General features: G+C 39.6%; 1 protein-coding gene across 2 annotated transcripts; it reads right to left on the bottom strand.

Annotated features, from left to right (window-relative positions):
* Window positions 1–140: 140 nt before the first annotated feature.
* Window positions 141–15,530, bottom strand: atad2 (ATPase family AAA domain containing 2). 2 transcript variants are annotated; one of them, XM_079894706.1, is made up of 28 exons: window positions 15,225–15,530; window positions 14,530–14,657; window positions 14,344–14,396; window positions 14,106–14,256; window positions 13,794–13,875; window positions 13,614–13,704; window positions 13,023–13,181; window positions 12,764–12,875; window positions 12,006–12,116; window positions 11,160–11,268; window positions 10,971–11,086; window positions 10,667–10,841; window positions 10,489–10,577; window positions 10,201–10,360; window positions 10,003–10,093; window positions 9,419–9,733; window positions 9,084–9,204; window positions 7,265–7,451; window positions 6,994–7,179; window positions 6,720–6,855; window positions 6,442–6,638; window positions 6,171–6,330; window positions 5,766–5,888; window positions 5,465–5,626; window positions 3,422–3,853; window positions 713–846; window positions 449–577; window positions 141–305 (listed from the first exon to the last, which is right to left on the bottom strand). In XM_079894706.1, the coding sequence occupies exons 1-28, from the start codon at window positions 15,360–15,362 to the stop codon at window positions 273–275; spliced, it is 4,080 nt and encodes a 1,359-aa protein (XP_079750832.1). In that variant the 5' UTR covers window positions 15,363–15,530; the 3' UTR covers window positions 141–272. The 2 variants fall into 2 exon arrangements, with proteins under 2 accessions (XP_079750832.1, XP_079750831.1); XM_079894705.1 differs by having other exon boundaries at window positions 14,530–14,675; window positions 15,225–15,500.
* Window positions 15,531–15,609: the final 79 nt, after the last annotated feature.

Raw genomic sequence — 15,609 nt, 5'->3', positions numbered from 1 at the left:
GATTTCATCAGAACCAGAAGAGCAGAAACCACAAGTGATTACAACACCCAACTACTTGCAGTACTTTAGGAAAATAGTAGATCATATATTTGTACCATTATAAAGTCATGTTTGGAATGACAACCAAAGCGAGACAATGAGACTTGTGATAAAACCTTTAATATGCACTCAAAATGCACAACACAAAGTCAGGACTAAAGAATTAGCAAAATATACTTTATAGACCAGTAACTTCTTGTAAGAAATATATTGTAGTTTGCTTATTAAGAAAACTAGGAAAACTCCTCAACTTCTTTTGACATCTCCTGGAAAAGAAAAGAAAATACACATTAAGTAGGCATATAAAGTGATTTTATGACTCAACTAGATAGTTTTAATCTACTACTCAATCAACAGAAGAGTAAATGAATAAGGCTGGAGGACGTGTTTCTGCGTTATCAAAAAATACCTGTATAAGTGCAGTCTTGTCATAATCTTTCCTGTGTCTATAAATGCTCTGGCACAAAAGAGCATAAAGTTTCTCCAGTTGATTGACCTCATATCCCTCTGTCATGTCCACAACTCTCTGTAAAAGTTCCTGAATCGGGAACGAAAACAAAACGGTCTAAAAACACCCTTCCAGTGTAAGAGTCGAGTCAACATGCACACTACAAGGTCATCGATTACACTTATTGTAATTGTTTCTGCAGTTAGATAAAGATATGTGGCGTACTTTCAGTTTGTTGTGGTCCACGATAAGAGGCAGGGTCTTCTGCTCCAGGATCTTCATGGCAGCATCCACACTGATGAGACTCTGCTGTTCGGCCTGGTTCTTAAAACCTCTCGTCATCCGCCTCAGTCTGAACTCTGAAAAACCCATGCAAACTCAATTACTGCTTCATGTTCATACAAACACAACTGTTAGAATATTGTCACCTTAAAATAATTGCCTAAGTCATTTTTTCAGGTTTCTCAGAAAACACAAAAAACTTAACCTAACTTCAGAGGCTGAGTAGACTTTCGTTCTTCTTGATGCAACTGCCATCTTGAAAAGCTTGTAAAATTGCCTAAGTCTCAATAGCCGCGTTTCCATTAAAGATTTGCGCAAAACTTTTGCGATTTTTTCTAAATATCGATAAAAAACTATTGCGAAATGACGGCGTTTCCATTAACCGATGTTATGCGACTAAAACGTCATTTTTTCCTCTCGCGATAAGTCATTCCAAAAATCATGGCAACGGACGTTGGTAAGTTTATATATATATATATATATATATATATATATATATATATATATATTAGGGATGCCACAATTCTCAATATAATATTGAACCGTTCGGTACGACATCCACGGTTCAATACGCGCTTGTGAATTGCGGTCTTTTCGGTTTTACATTTAAATAATTTATGTGCGTTTTATTTCTCTCCGAATTGACTCTTTGTGTGTGCCTGTAAGTCTACGAGCTGATAAGGAAATTCCCCGCGAGTAAATATTCAATCACTATGCTCTAAAGTTAGGGGGCGCTTAACCATCATTCCACACTTTAACATGGCAAGCAGCGAAGTGAGGCGAGGCTACAGTACGAGGAAGCGCCGGCGTCTTTCAAATCCGTGGAGTCGGGACATTTCGGTTTTGCCGTTGAGTAGTGCCGAGGAAGAAAAAACGGTAAACAATAAAAATAACTGTGTGCAAGCATTGTTATACACGTGTAGCCTACTCAAATGGAAACACTTCCAACATGACTGCACATCTGCGGCGCCATCACCCAGCAATATCATGTCTGATGGCACAAATATGTTTATTTGAAATGGTCAATTTAAAGGGGTCGCACACCGGACGCGCAGCGCCACGTCTTTTAAATTCGAACACATATTCTCTATGAGTCGCTACGCTCTTTTTTTACAGTCTGTAGCGCTACACACATCGTCGGCGCCTTTCGGTCTCTGTCCGCGGCGCCCAGCAACGGCTCAGGACCGTGTTCAAAATCCTGCCGCGCCACAGAGCGCCATCTACATAGTTTTACATTAAATGTACATTTATTTGTCTCAAATCGTCGTTAATGTATATACTGACTTCACCCTGTGCTGCAATATACATTTAGTTTTACATTCATTCACAGAAATCAGCTGCTTGAATGAAAATTGCTGATGTTATCGGATTTTCAGGTGATATTGTCAATTCATTCAGTTAACGGACGCTCTGAGGTAAAGTGTTCAGACTGCAGACTTAGCAACGATTGTATTTAATTGTACAGTACAATCATAACATAGTACAGGCATTATCTTAATTTCATAATGTCCTTATAAACATAACAATATTGCTGGCCATAAACTGAGAAAGTGCGTGTCCGGTGTGCGATACCTCGAGTTGTCCTAGACTGACCCGCTTTATGTTTACTAACATGTAGGCCTATGTTTATTTTCAAAATTTAGGAATTTGTGTGTTCCCCAGTTTGTACATGGGCTACCAGCAGCTGTGAGATGTCAGTGTTAATTTAATATTATACAATACACTTTGCTTAGCTTTTAAGTAAAATAAAGGAGTATTGCAATAAATCGTTTTTATTTTTTTCTCCTTAACCTCTTACTGTTCCTATTGCCTAAGCACAGAATAACAAAAAAACACTCTTATGTGTCAAGCCATCAGAACCGAACCGAACCGAAAACCGTGGTTAAAAAACCAAGGTATGTATTGAACCGTGGGCTAACTGTATTGTTGCATCCCTAATATATATATATATATATATATATATATATATATATATATCACAGCCACGTACCGCACTAGACGTTATTATTATTAATGGAAGGAAACGTAGGCGTGTTATCCAAGCATTAATGGCAAGGAAAGACCTACTGTGTCTGTGAGCAGCACATATGAAGTGTTTCTGGGTTTTTCTCACTCATTTCTGCTCCGAGGTCTTGATTGTGGCATTTCTTTGAGGTTTAGAATCCAGTATTTCTGTCATTCTTTTGTCTTTTATGAATTCAATAAAGAACTCCGTCTCGTATTCTGTCCAAACACACCGCGCCTTCTAAGTCAGCTGACCTGTAAATTCGAATTGCCTGAAAAACCACCTCATGCGAGCGTAAAAACTTGTTTGCGATAAATGGGAGTTTTTGCGAAATTGACGTGTTTCCATTGAGCGTATTTCCAATTCGCAATTTCAATTTGCGCAATTTGAAGGGTAATGGAAACGCGGCTATTGTCTTTTGACTTAGGCAAAATAAAACAGCCTAAGTCACACTCTTGACATAGGCCATTATACTACAGGGGTAGAAATGCATGATCTGTTCAACTGAGGATGTGGGCGATTTTACCAGAGGTGGCCAGCATCATGAGAAGATGACTTATGCAAAAAAATAATTTTTGTCAAAAAATGACTTAGCCAATTATTTTAGGAAGGTGACGATATGCTAAATGGTTTTGTGATTTACTAACCCATTCCACTGCTGTCCTCTGCAATTGGCTCTGTCCTCTTAGGTTCAGTGTTCTCTGATGCTTGGACATCATTTTGCACATCTGTGACATTATTCTGGACTGTCTCAACACTCACAACCTCATCCACTGTAGAGGTTGTATTGTCAATGTCCCAGCTCTCGGAGATGTTATTCTGCACTACCTCCGTGGAGTCTGTGGGCCCTTCTGCACGAGCACACTCATCAGCCTCCATTGACTCACATTCAACATCTTTCATCTTCTCTGGATCTTCACTCTCAGCCAGTTTTACATCCTCCTCTTCTTCATCCTCCTCTCCATCCCCTGATTCTGCTGTGTTAGGGTTGTCTTTAGAGTTCAAATGTGAGCAAGACTTCTTTCTGCGGATGAAGCCGTTTTTCCATCTGCTTTTCCTCTTCTTTTTCATCTGTGAAGCTGTGGATACACAAAATATTTCACCTGTAGCCTGCATAGAAGAAAGCCTACCAATCTAACTTGATGTCAAAAGTACCGGTAAGATAATTTAAGCATAAGCCACTGCTAAAAATGTTATTAATGAATCAAACAATATTGACAAGAAAGACAAAAACTCTTTCTTGGTCTTTATTACGGGCTCTTTAAATGAATTACTAGGCAATATTTTTATAATTTATTTGAAACATACTAGAAGGCTGCATGTCATTATTTTAATGTTAAAGGGGTGGTTCAGGATTTTGGACATCGGACCTCATTTCCAAGTTAGCCTGTGTGTTATTTATCAGTGGAGACAGTTTTCAAAAATTTTCACCCAGTCCTCCCAGTTGCATAGTTCGCCGGTGCTAGGCTAGCGCGAGTCAACGGTAACTGCTAGCCTGCCATTAAAACAGTTTTACCCACTCCACAGTACACCAAAAGCAAATAAATTATAACGTCAGACTATCGATGTAAATGTCTGTTGAGAGAATAATGTTAGAAATCAAACTACTCTTACATCTCAATGATCGCATTACATTTACAGGAACTAGTTTCTCAGCAGCGGTGGAATTTTACTTTGCTCCGGTTAGTACTGCGCTGAAAACTAAACACAGAACAGAAGCGCACTACAGTCGGGACGTCTAGCTAGCTAGTAGTAGTCTCGGTTGCCTAGATAACTTAATATCACTCTGCCGCTGCTGTAGACTGTGCTAATAAATACAGGGAACAAAGTATAACTATTGCAATGTGATGAAAGGGTAGTTTGATTTCTAACATTATTCTCTCAACAGACATTTACATCGATAGTCTGGCGTTATAATTTATTTGCTTTTGGTGTACTGTGGAGTGGGTAAAACTGTTTTAATGGCAGGCTAGCAGTTACTGTTGACTCGCGCTAGCCTAGCACCGGCGAACTATGCAACTGGGAGGACTGGGTGAAAATTTTTGAAAACTGTCTCCAATGATAAATAACACACAGGCTAACTTGGAAATGAGGTCCGATGTCCAAAATCCTGAACCACCCCTTTAATATTTCACTTTAAAATGTATTACAATAAGGCATGTAGCATTCAAGTATTTTAACAAGTATATTATCAGCTTTTAACAAGTACATTCACAGTGAACATTTGAATCTGCGTTGGTGCTGCCGCTGACCCAGAGAGAGCAGTTGTCATATGGGGTGGGCTATATACTGGTAGACACAATTAACCGGTAGAAATTTGTCAGTATTTGTTAGTAGAGATTTTGGACTATTGTCTCTATCGTGGATAGTGTTGTCAAAAGTAAAATTTTGTGACGATACCAGCATTTCCCCCAGCATTTTGAGCGCTGCTGAACGGATTCTTAAACAACTGATTCACTTACACAGAGCGCTTACACAGATACACACAGGAGCATTTGAAATCAGGCAGCTATCAGTGGATATATTAGGGATCTGCTGATAGACGCCTGCTTTCATTCAGAATCGTGGGAGAATAGTGATCTCTATTAAAAAAAAAAAATTTGTATTTAACCAGATCAATTGTGCAGCTCCAGATGAGAGTAATAAGACTCTCCAGCACTGATGTCAGGAATTAAAGCACTGGCAGTCACCTGTATTAATTCCTGTTTGACGTGATGCAATCACTGCTGGCGCTGCTGGCACAGGTGTAGCATCTTTACAGGGTGCTGGATCACTCATCTTCTGCTCGACTGTAGCGGACATCTTTGGCAGCACGTGGTAGTAGGCAGGAGTGAACCGTGATGAGGTGGAGCCTAAAAATAAAATATTATAAAACGTAAGTGATGCATTCACAAATATGATCATATTCAAATATGATCACTCCAATCCAAATATGATCACTCCAATCCAAATATGATCCCACACTAAAAATCAATCCAGCATCACTGAAACCTCGTTTGATGCGAGACTCCCTGATCTCAAGACAGGTCTTCTCAAAGTCCTCATCCAATTCATCTCTGATTATGGCATGTACAGTGTCCTTGAGAGCACAGGCACGGTGTCTGATGAGCCGATCTATTACAAACACAAACATCATAGATATTGCATAGTACACTACAGAAATCACACAAATGTCATGCAAAACACACTTGGAGAATCATAAAGGATAGTTCCAACTCTGAAATTTAAATATATTGAAGCTGACAATCCTTTGACCACACATTTATTGAGCCAAGCTGAATAGAAACTGTGTTCAACCCACATACTATTCAGTGGTTGTCACCAATGTTCAGTAAATAAACCACACACATATATACATGCATACAAAATATATTACCATTACAATTCCCAGCCTACCTGAGGGGTCTCTGTCTGGATTGTACTCAAGGGCGTTCTGCCAAATCAGATCCACATCATGCAGGTAAGCCGCCACGGTTTCATACTTGTGCAGATCAATTTGGGAGAGAACTGTGGACAAGTCCATTGGCTGTTTGATGACGGTAGTGTAATCAGGAACCTTTCCCAATGAAAACCACATGACTTCAGTGAGGACAGTACTGGTTCAGCAATATATCAACAGTTAGAGAGAGTTGATTCAGAAGAACTGTGGAACTGAAAACTATCTTACCTCCTCGATGTCCACAGGCTTTGTAAAAGCCTTGAAGCGTTTGTCCTGAGCCAGTCGGTTGGTGACATCTCGCAGGAAGAGGCGGAGTTCCCTGAGCGTGTTCTCTTCCTGCTCTTCTAGCTTCTGCATCTCCTGCTCAGACAGCTGGCGGGGAGGCGGCGGAGGGGCCACAGGTAACACTTCTAGTGCCTGGAGGACTGAGAAGGAGAAGGTGAGTTATCACAGGTGTGCATGAAAACACTCCACTAAGAATGTGAAAAACATCACAAAAAACTCACCTGCTTTTCTCTTAGATGCTGGGGCTTTAGCAGCTTGATTTAAAATAAGATCCTCAAAAAATCTGAGCCTCTCCTCCCGAGAAGGAAGCGGAACATTGAACACCTCACCATACTCAACATGGAAAAGGTCCTGCACCTTTAAACAGGTAAACAACAAAAACAAAAAACTGTCATACAGTAACATTACAGAAGATAAAATTCATCACAAATGATATTTCATTTAGTCTTCAGGCCAAACAAGCCCCAATACTGGTTTATATAGTTCATGTGGTACCTCAGGATAGAGCTTTTGGTGAGGAAAGCTGCATGTGGCGAGAAGGAGGCAGGGGAAGAATGAAGGGATGTCCTGCAGGAGACTGATGAATGTGGCCTTCAAAGTGGAGCTCACGGTGTCCCACCAGCGCTGGATATGTGGAATATACAGAATACTGGGAGTGGTTCTCCTCGCCTCACAGAAAACCTGATGTATAAAACAGGTCGATAGTCATTTAATAAAACAAGTTTATCGGGGTGTATCTTGAGCTTTATAAATTCAGTGTGTTCACCTGAGCACAAGCCTCCTCTGCGGTGGCTGAACTGACCCCATACAACACAGCAATATCGAGTGTGTAAACAGTGAACTTCTCCAGGGCATGAAGAATAGCAGGAGCCAAGTGTGAAGTCTGACCAGAACCTGATGTCCCACAGAGTAGCAGTCTGGGTCTGAATGAGGTGGGCTGCTGCAGGGCATTCCTGTAATACAGGTAATGAAAGAAATAAAAGCATGTCAAAATTAGGGATGTGCACGAATATTCGAATATTCGATCTGTAATTATTATTCGAATAATAAAATACTATTCGAATTTTATCGAATTTATGAAGCCGTAAATAATTTGTGGGTCGTAAATGCAGTGAATCCCTGATGAATCCCAAGCACTAACTCGCAGTTATAATTAAATGCACTGGGTGGCACTGTGGCGCGTGTTTAACAAGTTGTTTGTATTTGATCATAATGTTGTCGTCTGCCTCGCGAAGTTTGGAATTACTAGTCGAAAATGAGGTTACTAAATGATTTTACGAAATGGAATTACTTTTGATCAAATTAATTAATTAATCTGGAGTTATAATATCATCACCACAATGAGAAATCACATGAAATCCAAACAGCAGTCGACTGAGGAAAGACAGCTGTTCATCACTGCATCACGACTGCAGGTAAGCGCAGTAGTGCGAGTGATCCGAGATGATAACTTATTTAGCAAAATGATTTTGAGACATATTCTTCCTTTAAGTTTTCTTTGAGAGAGGTTTAAGAACAGAAAACGCAAAGTGCTGTTAGAAACTTAGAACTAGAACACCTTATCTTTGTTTCACTGAAACGTCTGTCAGCGCAGCGCGTTTTCTTGAGCATAATTGCTGGCGGCGCCCCTGCATGTGGATATTATTGTTTTTCTCAACATAAACGTGAAACAATACAAACACGATAATCATATGCCGACTCGAGTATGTGTAACGTTCTGTACGATAACTGGCGCAATCTGCTACTCTGCTTTATTAGGAGTTATTTCCGTTCGCACTGAGCTTATATCCTTTTGTTCTTTATATTTTTTTGTTTACACATAGGCCTACTGTTTAATGTTTTCAATTAAAAGAAAACTTTAACATATATTATAAGATTGTTGTGTATATTGCGAGCTTGTTGTGTATATTGCCTAATGGTAAGCTTCTTCAGTGGTGACAAAAAAAAAATTACCTTAAAAACACCTTTTTCGTTAAACTCATTTAAATAAACGAATATTCGAATATTCAAATTTTATGAGCCCGAATATTCGAATGCAATATTTTTGAAAATTGCCCATCCCTAGTCAAAATTACTTCAATTATAACATAGGCTGAATACAATGGAATTTCACTGATGGCTGGTGAAAACGTAGTTATTGAACATGTTTTGGACTCTGCAGCTCTGTTCAAAATACTAAGTGAGTGACCTCCCAAGACAGCATAATAAGGCATCATAGGCATGCTCTCTTTAAAAAAAAAAAAATGTTGTTGAGGATAAACTGGATCTAGTGTTTTATTTTATTTATTTATTTTTTTAGAAAAGTTGCATCCTGTTTTTAAACAAATCTGTAACTACACAAAACTTAATGGCAATATCTTTTATTTCATAAGGCTTTCCTGTGAACTTTTATCTGTATACAGTGGATGATACCACATATAAACAGTTCAGTCAAGAAAAGGGAAATTGTGTACTTCATTTGACTCATGTTTATCCCTTGAACTGGATATCAGGAAATTATTTACTACTATAAAAATAGGCTTATTTTTTATATATAGGGAAGCACAAGAAACATTTGAAACAAGTCAGTTTTCTGCATTTCTAACCTGTTCAGATGAAGAGCAGATGGAGCAGGCCCAGTGTTCTTCTGGCCTTTATTACTAGAGCACACGGTGGACCCCTCATCTTCACTCTGCAGTAGATCCTCTAAGATGTCAGACACCCCCCCTAAAATAAACAATATGTACTTGCATTGATGGCATGATTAAGAATTTCAAAATACAAACTACATTTACAATCTCTGAAAAGAAAAAAGGTGAGTGGTGTCTGCCTGTGCAAATGTGGCATGATATAATGTGTTTTAAGGTTTGAGTTCTACAGTGTTATGCAAATGTTCTTATAGCAATGTAGAAGGGAGATAAAAATAGCAAGCTATCTTTACCAGCGTCTCTTTTCTTCTTGAGGCCCTGCTCTACATGAGGAAAGAGTTTCTGCAGCATCTCCATGGCGTTGTTGAGGACAGAGCTCAGCAGGGGTTCAATAACAGGGGTGAGTGCTTTAGCTGGAGATGCTACTGCCCTCTGTGAAGCCGGAACGATCTTCCTCATGGCTGAGAGGAAGTCCCGGCCACTCACGCTGATGGACTCCACATCCAGCAGGAGCTTCTGGGAGGAAGCATAGATTTGGGGGTAGCACCTGCGCAGGGCGCACAGAGCTGATTCTGCACACACGGCTTTGATGTCTGCACCACAGTAACCTAGGAGCACAGGGAGACATAGTTTTGACTACTGGTATAAAAATCAAGGATGAAAGTGCAGTTCATTCTAATAAAGCACTGCCCACTTAGACAGGACAAGACAGTCTGAGGTCTCACTAAATGCCAGAATTTAAAGTACTAAAGAGTGAGAGTACTAGAACAGCAGAACGTTACATAACACTGCTACCCAAAACCCAAACAAAGGCAAGCTATTATTTGAGATGCGCTCATCAGGACGTTTAACATAGTAGAACATGAGATGCTCTTACCAACACACTTGTCAGCCAACTCTTCAAGAAACGCATCAGACAGCTGCGGGTCCCACTGCCTGGTATGGATCTTTAAAATATCTTTGCGAGCCTACAAAGAAGCAACAACGTCTTGTGGGTTACCCTAAACAAAACACTCACTGCAGTCAAAAATAAACACTGAATAAGTCATTCTAAAATAGAGCTCCAAACTCTCACTTCTCTGTCTGGTAAGCTGAAGAGAAACTCTCTGTCGAATCGCCCAGGCCGTCTGAGCGCAGGATCGATGGAGTCCAGGCGGTTAGTGGCTCCAATAACAACCACCTCACCACGGCTGTCCAGCCCGTCCATGAGAGCCAACAGGGTGGACACGATGGAGCTTTAGACAACATAAACACAAACAAACAATTCAACATTAACAAAAGAACAGCAAAAAGCACCTTTAAACAAGAATTATATACACACACACACACACACACACACACACAGAAACGCAGACTAACACACCTGTGTATCTGGTCCTGCCGGCTTGACCGAACAGGTGCGATGCCATCAATTTCATCAAAAAAAATAATTGATGGACGCATCTGGTATGCCTGGCAAATAAATAAAGTTCCTTTAAATCACGCAGAGACAAAATTAGGCATCAATGAATGACCATTTTTTAAATGAAATGAGGGGAAACCTGGTCAAACAGGAGGCGGAGCTGTCTCTCAGACTCGCCCACCCATTTGCTGAGACAGTCTGCCCCTTTCCTCATGAAGAACGACACCTTCTTCTCGCCTTGACTACACTCATTTGCCAGGGCTCGAGCAACCAGAGTCTTTCCTGTGCCAGGAGGGCCGTAGAATAGACAGCCTCTGGAAAAATAATTCAACATGCGTTCTGCCAAAGGTGATATTCAGCATTACCTCTCATTTTTGCAATCTGTTGGTTAGTCATCCAAATAGGCGTTTTATGTGAATATTTGTCAATATCACTTTTCAAACCTTGGAGGCTGAATCTTGAACTTCTCAAAGACTTCAGGGTAGAGTAAAGGAAACACAACCATCTCCTTCAATGCGGAGATGTGTTTGCCCAAACCCCCAATGCTGTCAAAGCGCACCTGCACATGGAAACCACAGTCATATAAAGGTCTTTACAATTTTTGTAGTTCAAGTAAAACGGCAAGCACATACCGTTTGATCAATTTGCATTGGGTCAACATCTGCAAGACTTGCTCCAATTTTAATCCTGTCTTTATGGATTCCCAACAAATCCTCCTTCCGTAAATTCATAGGGAGGCATCTACAAGCAAAATGTGATTAAATGTTTAGTTTAATAATTGCTTTCAAATATTTAAAGACTACAAAATCTAGATAATGATAATAATAATAATAATATCAAAGAAACAACTCTTACAGAGTAACAACAGATATAGCTTCTTTATTGTGTGCACAAGAACAGGTGTTGTATTTCAGTGCCTTTTGATTGGTCATGTTTGTTATGCAAGACTTTAAGCCAAGTCTTAAGCCAGGGTTTTTCCTGCATTTAATTTTTTTTTGGCACCCGCCAAAGCGAGTTTTTCTCCCGCCAAAGCCTTATTTGATCGGTGAGTGATGTATGACTGCTGCGCTTGTGACAGGGCGCATGTTACTGAAAGAACGATCAGAGAGAGCGCCCCGGATGTGAGGTGAAACCAGAAAAAAAAGTGCAAAGCATGTTGTTGTTAGCTAGCTGACTATTAAACTATTATAGCCTAAAACTAGAATATTAGTTGAAATAAACTTTACTGCTTCTTTTTGATTCTACTTTTTAATATTGAAATTATTATATACCAAAATAATTATCAGGTCTAGCAAAGAAGGATTTTATCTTACAAAGCTATGAAATCCAGTGGTAAAAATCACTTTTTTTTAAAAAAAGAGGGCAAAGAAAGGATGACAGTGTCTGTCGGCCACCACCGAAGACCATTTTTGACCCAGGAAAAACCCTGCTTAAGCATAGCACCTCTAAAATAAAAGATTTCAGCCAGAGCTCTTTACCTGTTTATTGACCTGCTACGACTCTTACTTCTCCTTCTCTCAAATTTCTCTTCATCAGATGATGATGATGATGATGATGTGGAGTCACTACTGTGGATGGCATGTCTTCTCCTAAGATGAAAACAAAAAAACAGAAAGATTGTTTTTTAGACTATCATAAAACATTCACATCAATGAAAAGTCTAAACTTTCATTAAATACTCCACCACCTCTTATACCCTAACATCTCTTTCCAAAACAAACTAATTTAAATGTGCACAAAACAGATTTGTAATTATTATATTATGTGATAATGTGACGTATTGTAAAGTGGCATTTGTTGTCTTCACTTTGAAAGCCCCTTAATTTTCCACATGCAGATCTAGTGAGGCTGTATGAATGCTTGGCTTACCCATCACCCTCACTCCTGCCTGAACTACAGTACGAGAAACACAAAGATGAGTGGCACTGAAATTATAACATGGAAAGTGCAAAGAAGGGGTGTGCATTTTGATAAGACTCTAATACTCGACTACTGGAGATGGGATGTTGGGTGATGAAGCGAGTTCCGTCTTCTTGTTTTATTAACACAATGTCTTTGGCAATTGCACTGTGGCTTGCTGTTCCTTCAGCATCTTGCTCACATCTGTGTCTCGTTTTTTAAGACAGGGTATCAAACATAGCGCACTTTCAAATACGAATCAAGACCCTGTCAAGCCAAGACTCAAACTGATAATGTTGAAAAAGAAACTGAAGAGAAATTGAGGACTAGTACTGACCTGGTGCTCCTCCTGTTGTTGTACATGCCCCTGGGACTTGAGGAACTAAACTGATATCTTCGTCTAACTGGCGTGGAGTGACGTTTAAAAAAGATGCTCTGCTTTTTTGGCTCTGCAATAAAAAAAATATAGTAAAAAGGAAAATACTAAAAGGCATGAAAGGCAGAGAAAAAGATTTAGGCAAATTTAAATCAGAGATGTGTATATCTGATCTGTATAGTCAGTGCATGGTCTCTTTAATGAACTATTACACACAAACCTTTAAGAGGCGCCTGGTAACGCACAACAGCTTTCCTTTGTCGGAACTCATAGCGCTTTCCGTTCTCTTCTTCATCTTCATCCTCGTCATCATCTCCCTCATCATTTTCTTCTTCTTCCTCTTCCTCACCTTCTCCATCCTCCTCTTGATCACTGTATTCTGGAAAATAATTACTGGTTCAGGCCAACCAACATGCTAAACAAAAACCAATAATATTTTGTGGTACAAATGCAGTTAATTATACTACCATTATTACGCCAAACATTTGTACCTTTATCACATGCCAAATAAACAGGGCAGTGATTAGACTTATTAATGTCTCATGAACCTGTTACACCAGTGTGTTAGAACCAGCTTCATCATTTGTTTAAAAACAAAAACATTTTTCTTATCTTTCAATCCTTATTTAAAAAAACCATTATGGTAATGAGTGTCCAAATACATTTTGGAGCTAATGTAAATGTTTTTGCTGTGGGGCTATAGATTCACCATTGATGCAAAACAACTGCTAGATAAAGGTGCAGTAAACACGAACTCAGGATGAGACAATAAATAAAGCAGGATTAATGAATTCTGATCTACAATCATCACCATTCTCCTGGTTGTCTGAACTCTCCTCCTGTCCTCTGACTGAAGGTTTTGTGACCCTCTTCCTCTTTGTTCCAGAGTAAATTATCAAATTCTAAAAAAGGAGCACAAAAACAGTGAGTTAAGTCCTGGCAGATCACAGAAGTACAGGAGGAGTCAGTGATGAAGATCATGATGACGCACCTCCTCCTCACTGTCTCTGCTCCTCAATCTCCGACGCATCTTCTGCATGTCATCCATCTTCTGAAGCACAGCCTCTGCAGTGCTAAAACAGATGAAAACAGACACTGAGAACCAAGAACCACAGAAATATCCACACACAAAGCCAGTTGCACATCTGAGTCTGAATATAAAGGTCCAATGTGAAACTGGTTTGTGTGAATCTACCACATGTTAGACTTCAGATCATCAAAATGGGAAAATCATAAAATGTGATTTAAATGAGTCAGTCCTTATAAACAGAAATATAACAGAGTTTTCTATATAAGTGCATACTTTGTGATGAGCCTGTCATAGAGGACCGACTGGTTCCTGGTGTCAAGTTTATATCTTGTGATTCTTGAGCTACGCCTCACAGCACTGTCTTCTTCTCGCCTTTGAATTTGAGCACGCAGACTTCGAGAAGTAGGAGTTGATTCCACCTCATCTGAAGAAAGTAATGGATTCATGTTTAGCAAGCAGCAAACCAACAGAACTGCTGTCTGACGTTTATCAAATACTCTAACGTTCCCACCTGTGTGCTCATCTGCCGATCGCTCCCCATCTGCCTGAAATCTTGGAGATTTCCTATGAATTAATGAATAAATAAAACAATATACAAGTTAACAAATAGTGTATCAAGTAAATTCAGTATGTAAGATGATTTTTTGATTAAACAATTAGAGAATCAGAAATGAAACCATCACACAGACACACGCACCTTAAATTCCTCACACTTTTCTCATCTTTTGGAGGGGATTTTGGAGATTTGCTGTTTTGTCCATTCATATCAGCAAAGGTGACTACATGTCTTCCTCTTTGAGTTCTGCCCCTCATGCCGTTTTCCTCCTTTACAGACAAAAACCCCTAAAATAAATATATTCAATTTATCATAGCAGTGTCCAGTAGAATGACATGCTGTTCTCTATTTAGAACTATTTTTAAAAGCTATACAAGTTACTGACAGGAGCTCATATATCATGATTACATTATATATTTGTAATTGTCAAAAGTGTCACACCACATATAAGTTAACTTAAAGATTTGCAGGTGATTAAAGCTTATATATTGTTCACTGTGTAACTTAACGTTAAGCTATGGATGGATATTTTTCATTGTGGTAAAACATTGGCCAATAAAACGGAATTCTGATTTTGACTTGTCAACTACCCATTTACACGTATCCTCCTGCACCATGTAACTTATTACCTGTGTATATCTGAGGTAAACATTGATAATCACCTCATCTGTTTTTGTTTTGGAACGGTTAACAAGTCGCGCGCTCATGCAGTTCATTCAAGGGTCTCGCGCTCAATTTAAGCGCCAACTTTGTTTTGATAGAGCAAGAGATTTACTGTAGATAAACAAACAAATTACTGACATATTTGTACTAGTAAGGAAGAGTTATTAACTCACATTGGCCGGACTGTCCTCTGCGCTCGTTAAACTGTCATCATGGGCCTTTTTTAGCCGCGCGGACTTTCTCTGAGGCGGGTTCAGCGACAGAAACTCCGAGCTCGAGTCCATTTCACCGTTACTGCGTAACATCACCATCTTTAACGAGCCTTAAAAGACCCCCAGACCATTCACTGTCAAACTCACTTTAAGCTGTGTTTGTCAAGACTTTAATACGCCGAATGCTTTGAACTAGAACACATCGTTTTGAAAAGGCACTAGTCCGCTCCTCCTTGATTTCTGGCGCCACAAACGTCACTTACAGTCGAATGACACAACGCAAATACGAATGTGCAAGCGAGAGAGAAACTAGGGCTGTTTATGCGAATGACCGCCCTACCAAATC

This window comes from Squalius cephalus (genome assembly GCF_949319135.1).
Source record: "Squalius cephalus genome assembly, chromosome: 15".
NCBI classification, from domain to species: Eukaryota; Metazoa; Chordata; class Actinopteri; order Cypriniformes; family Leuciscidae; genus Squalius; species Squalius cephalus.
Note: the sequence above shows the minus strand (reverse complement) of the source record. Positions and strands in the feature narration are given on the sequence as shown.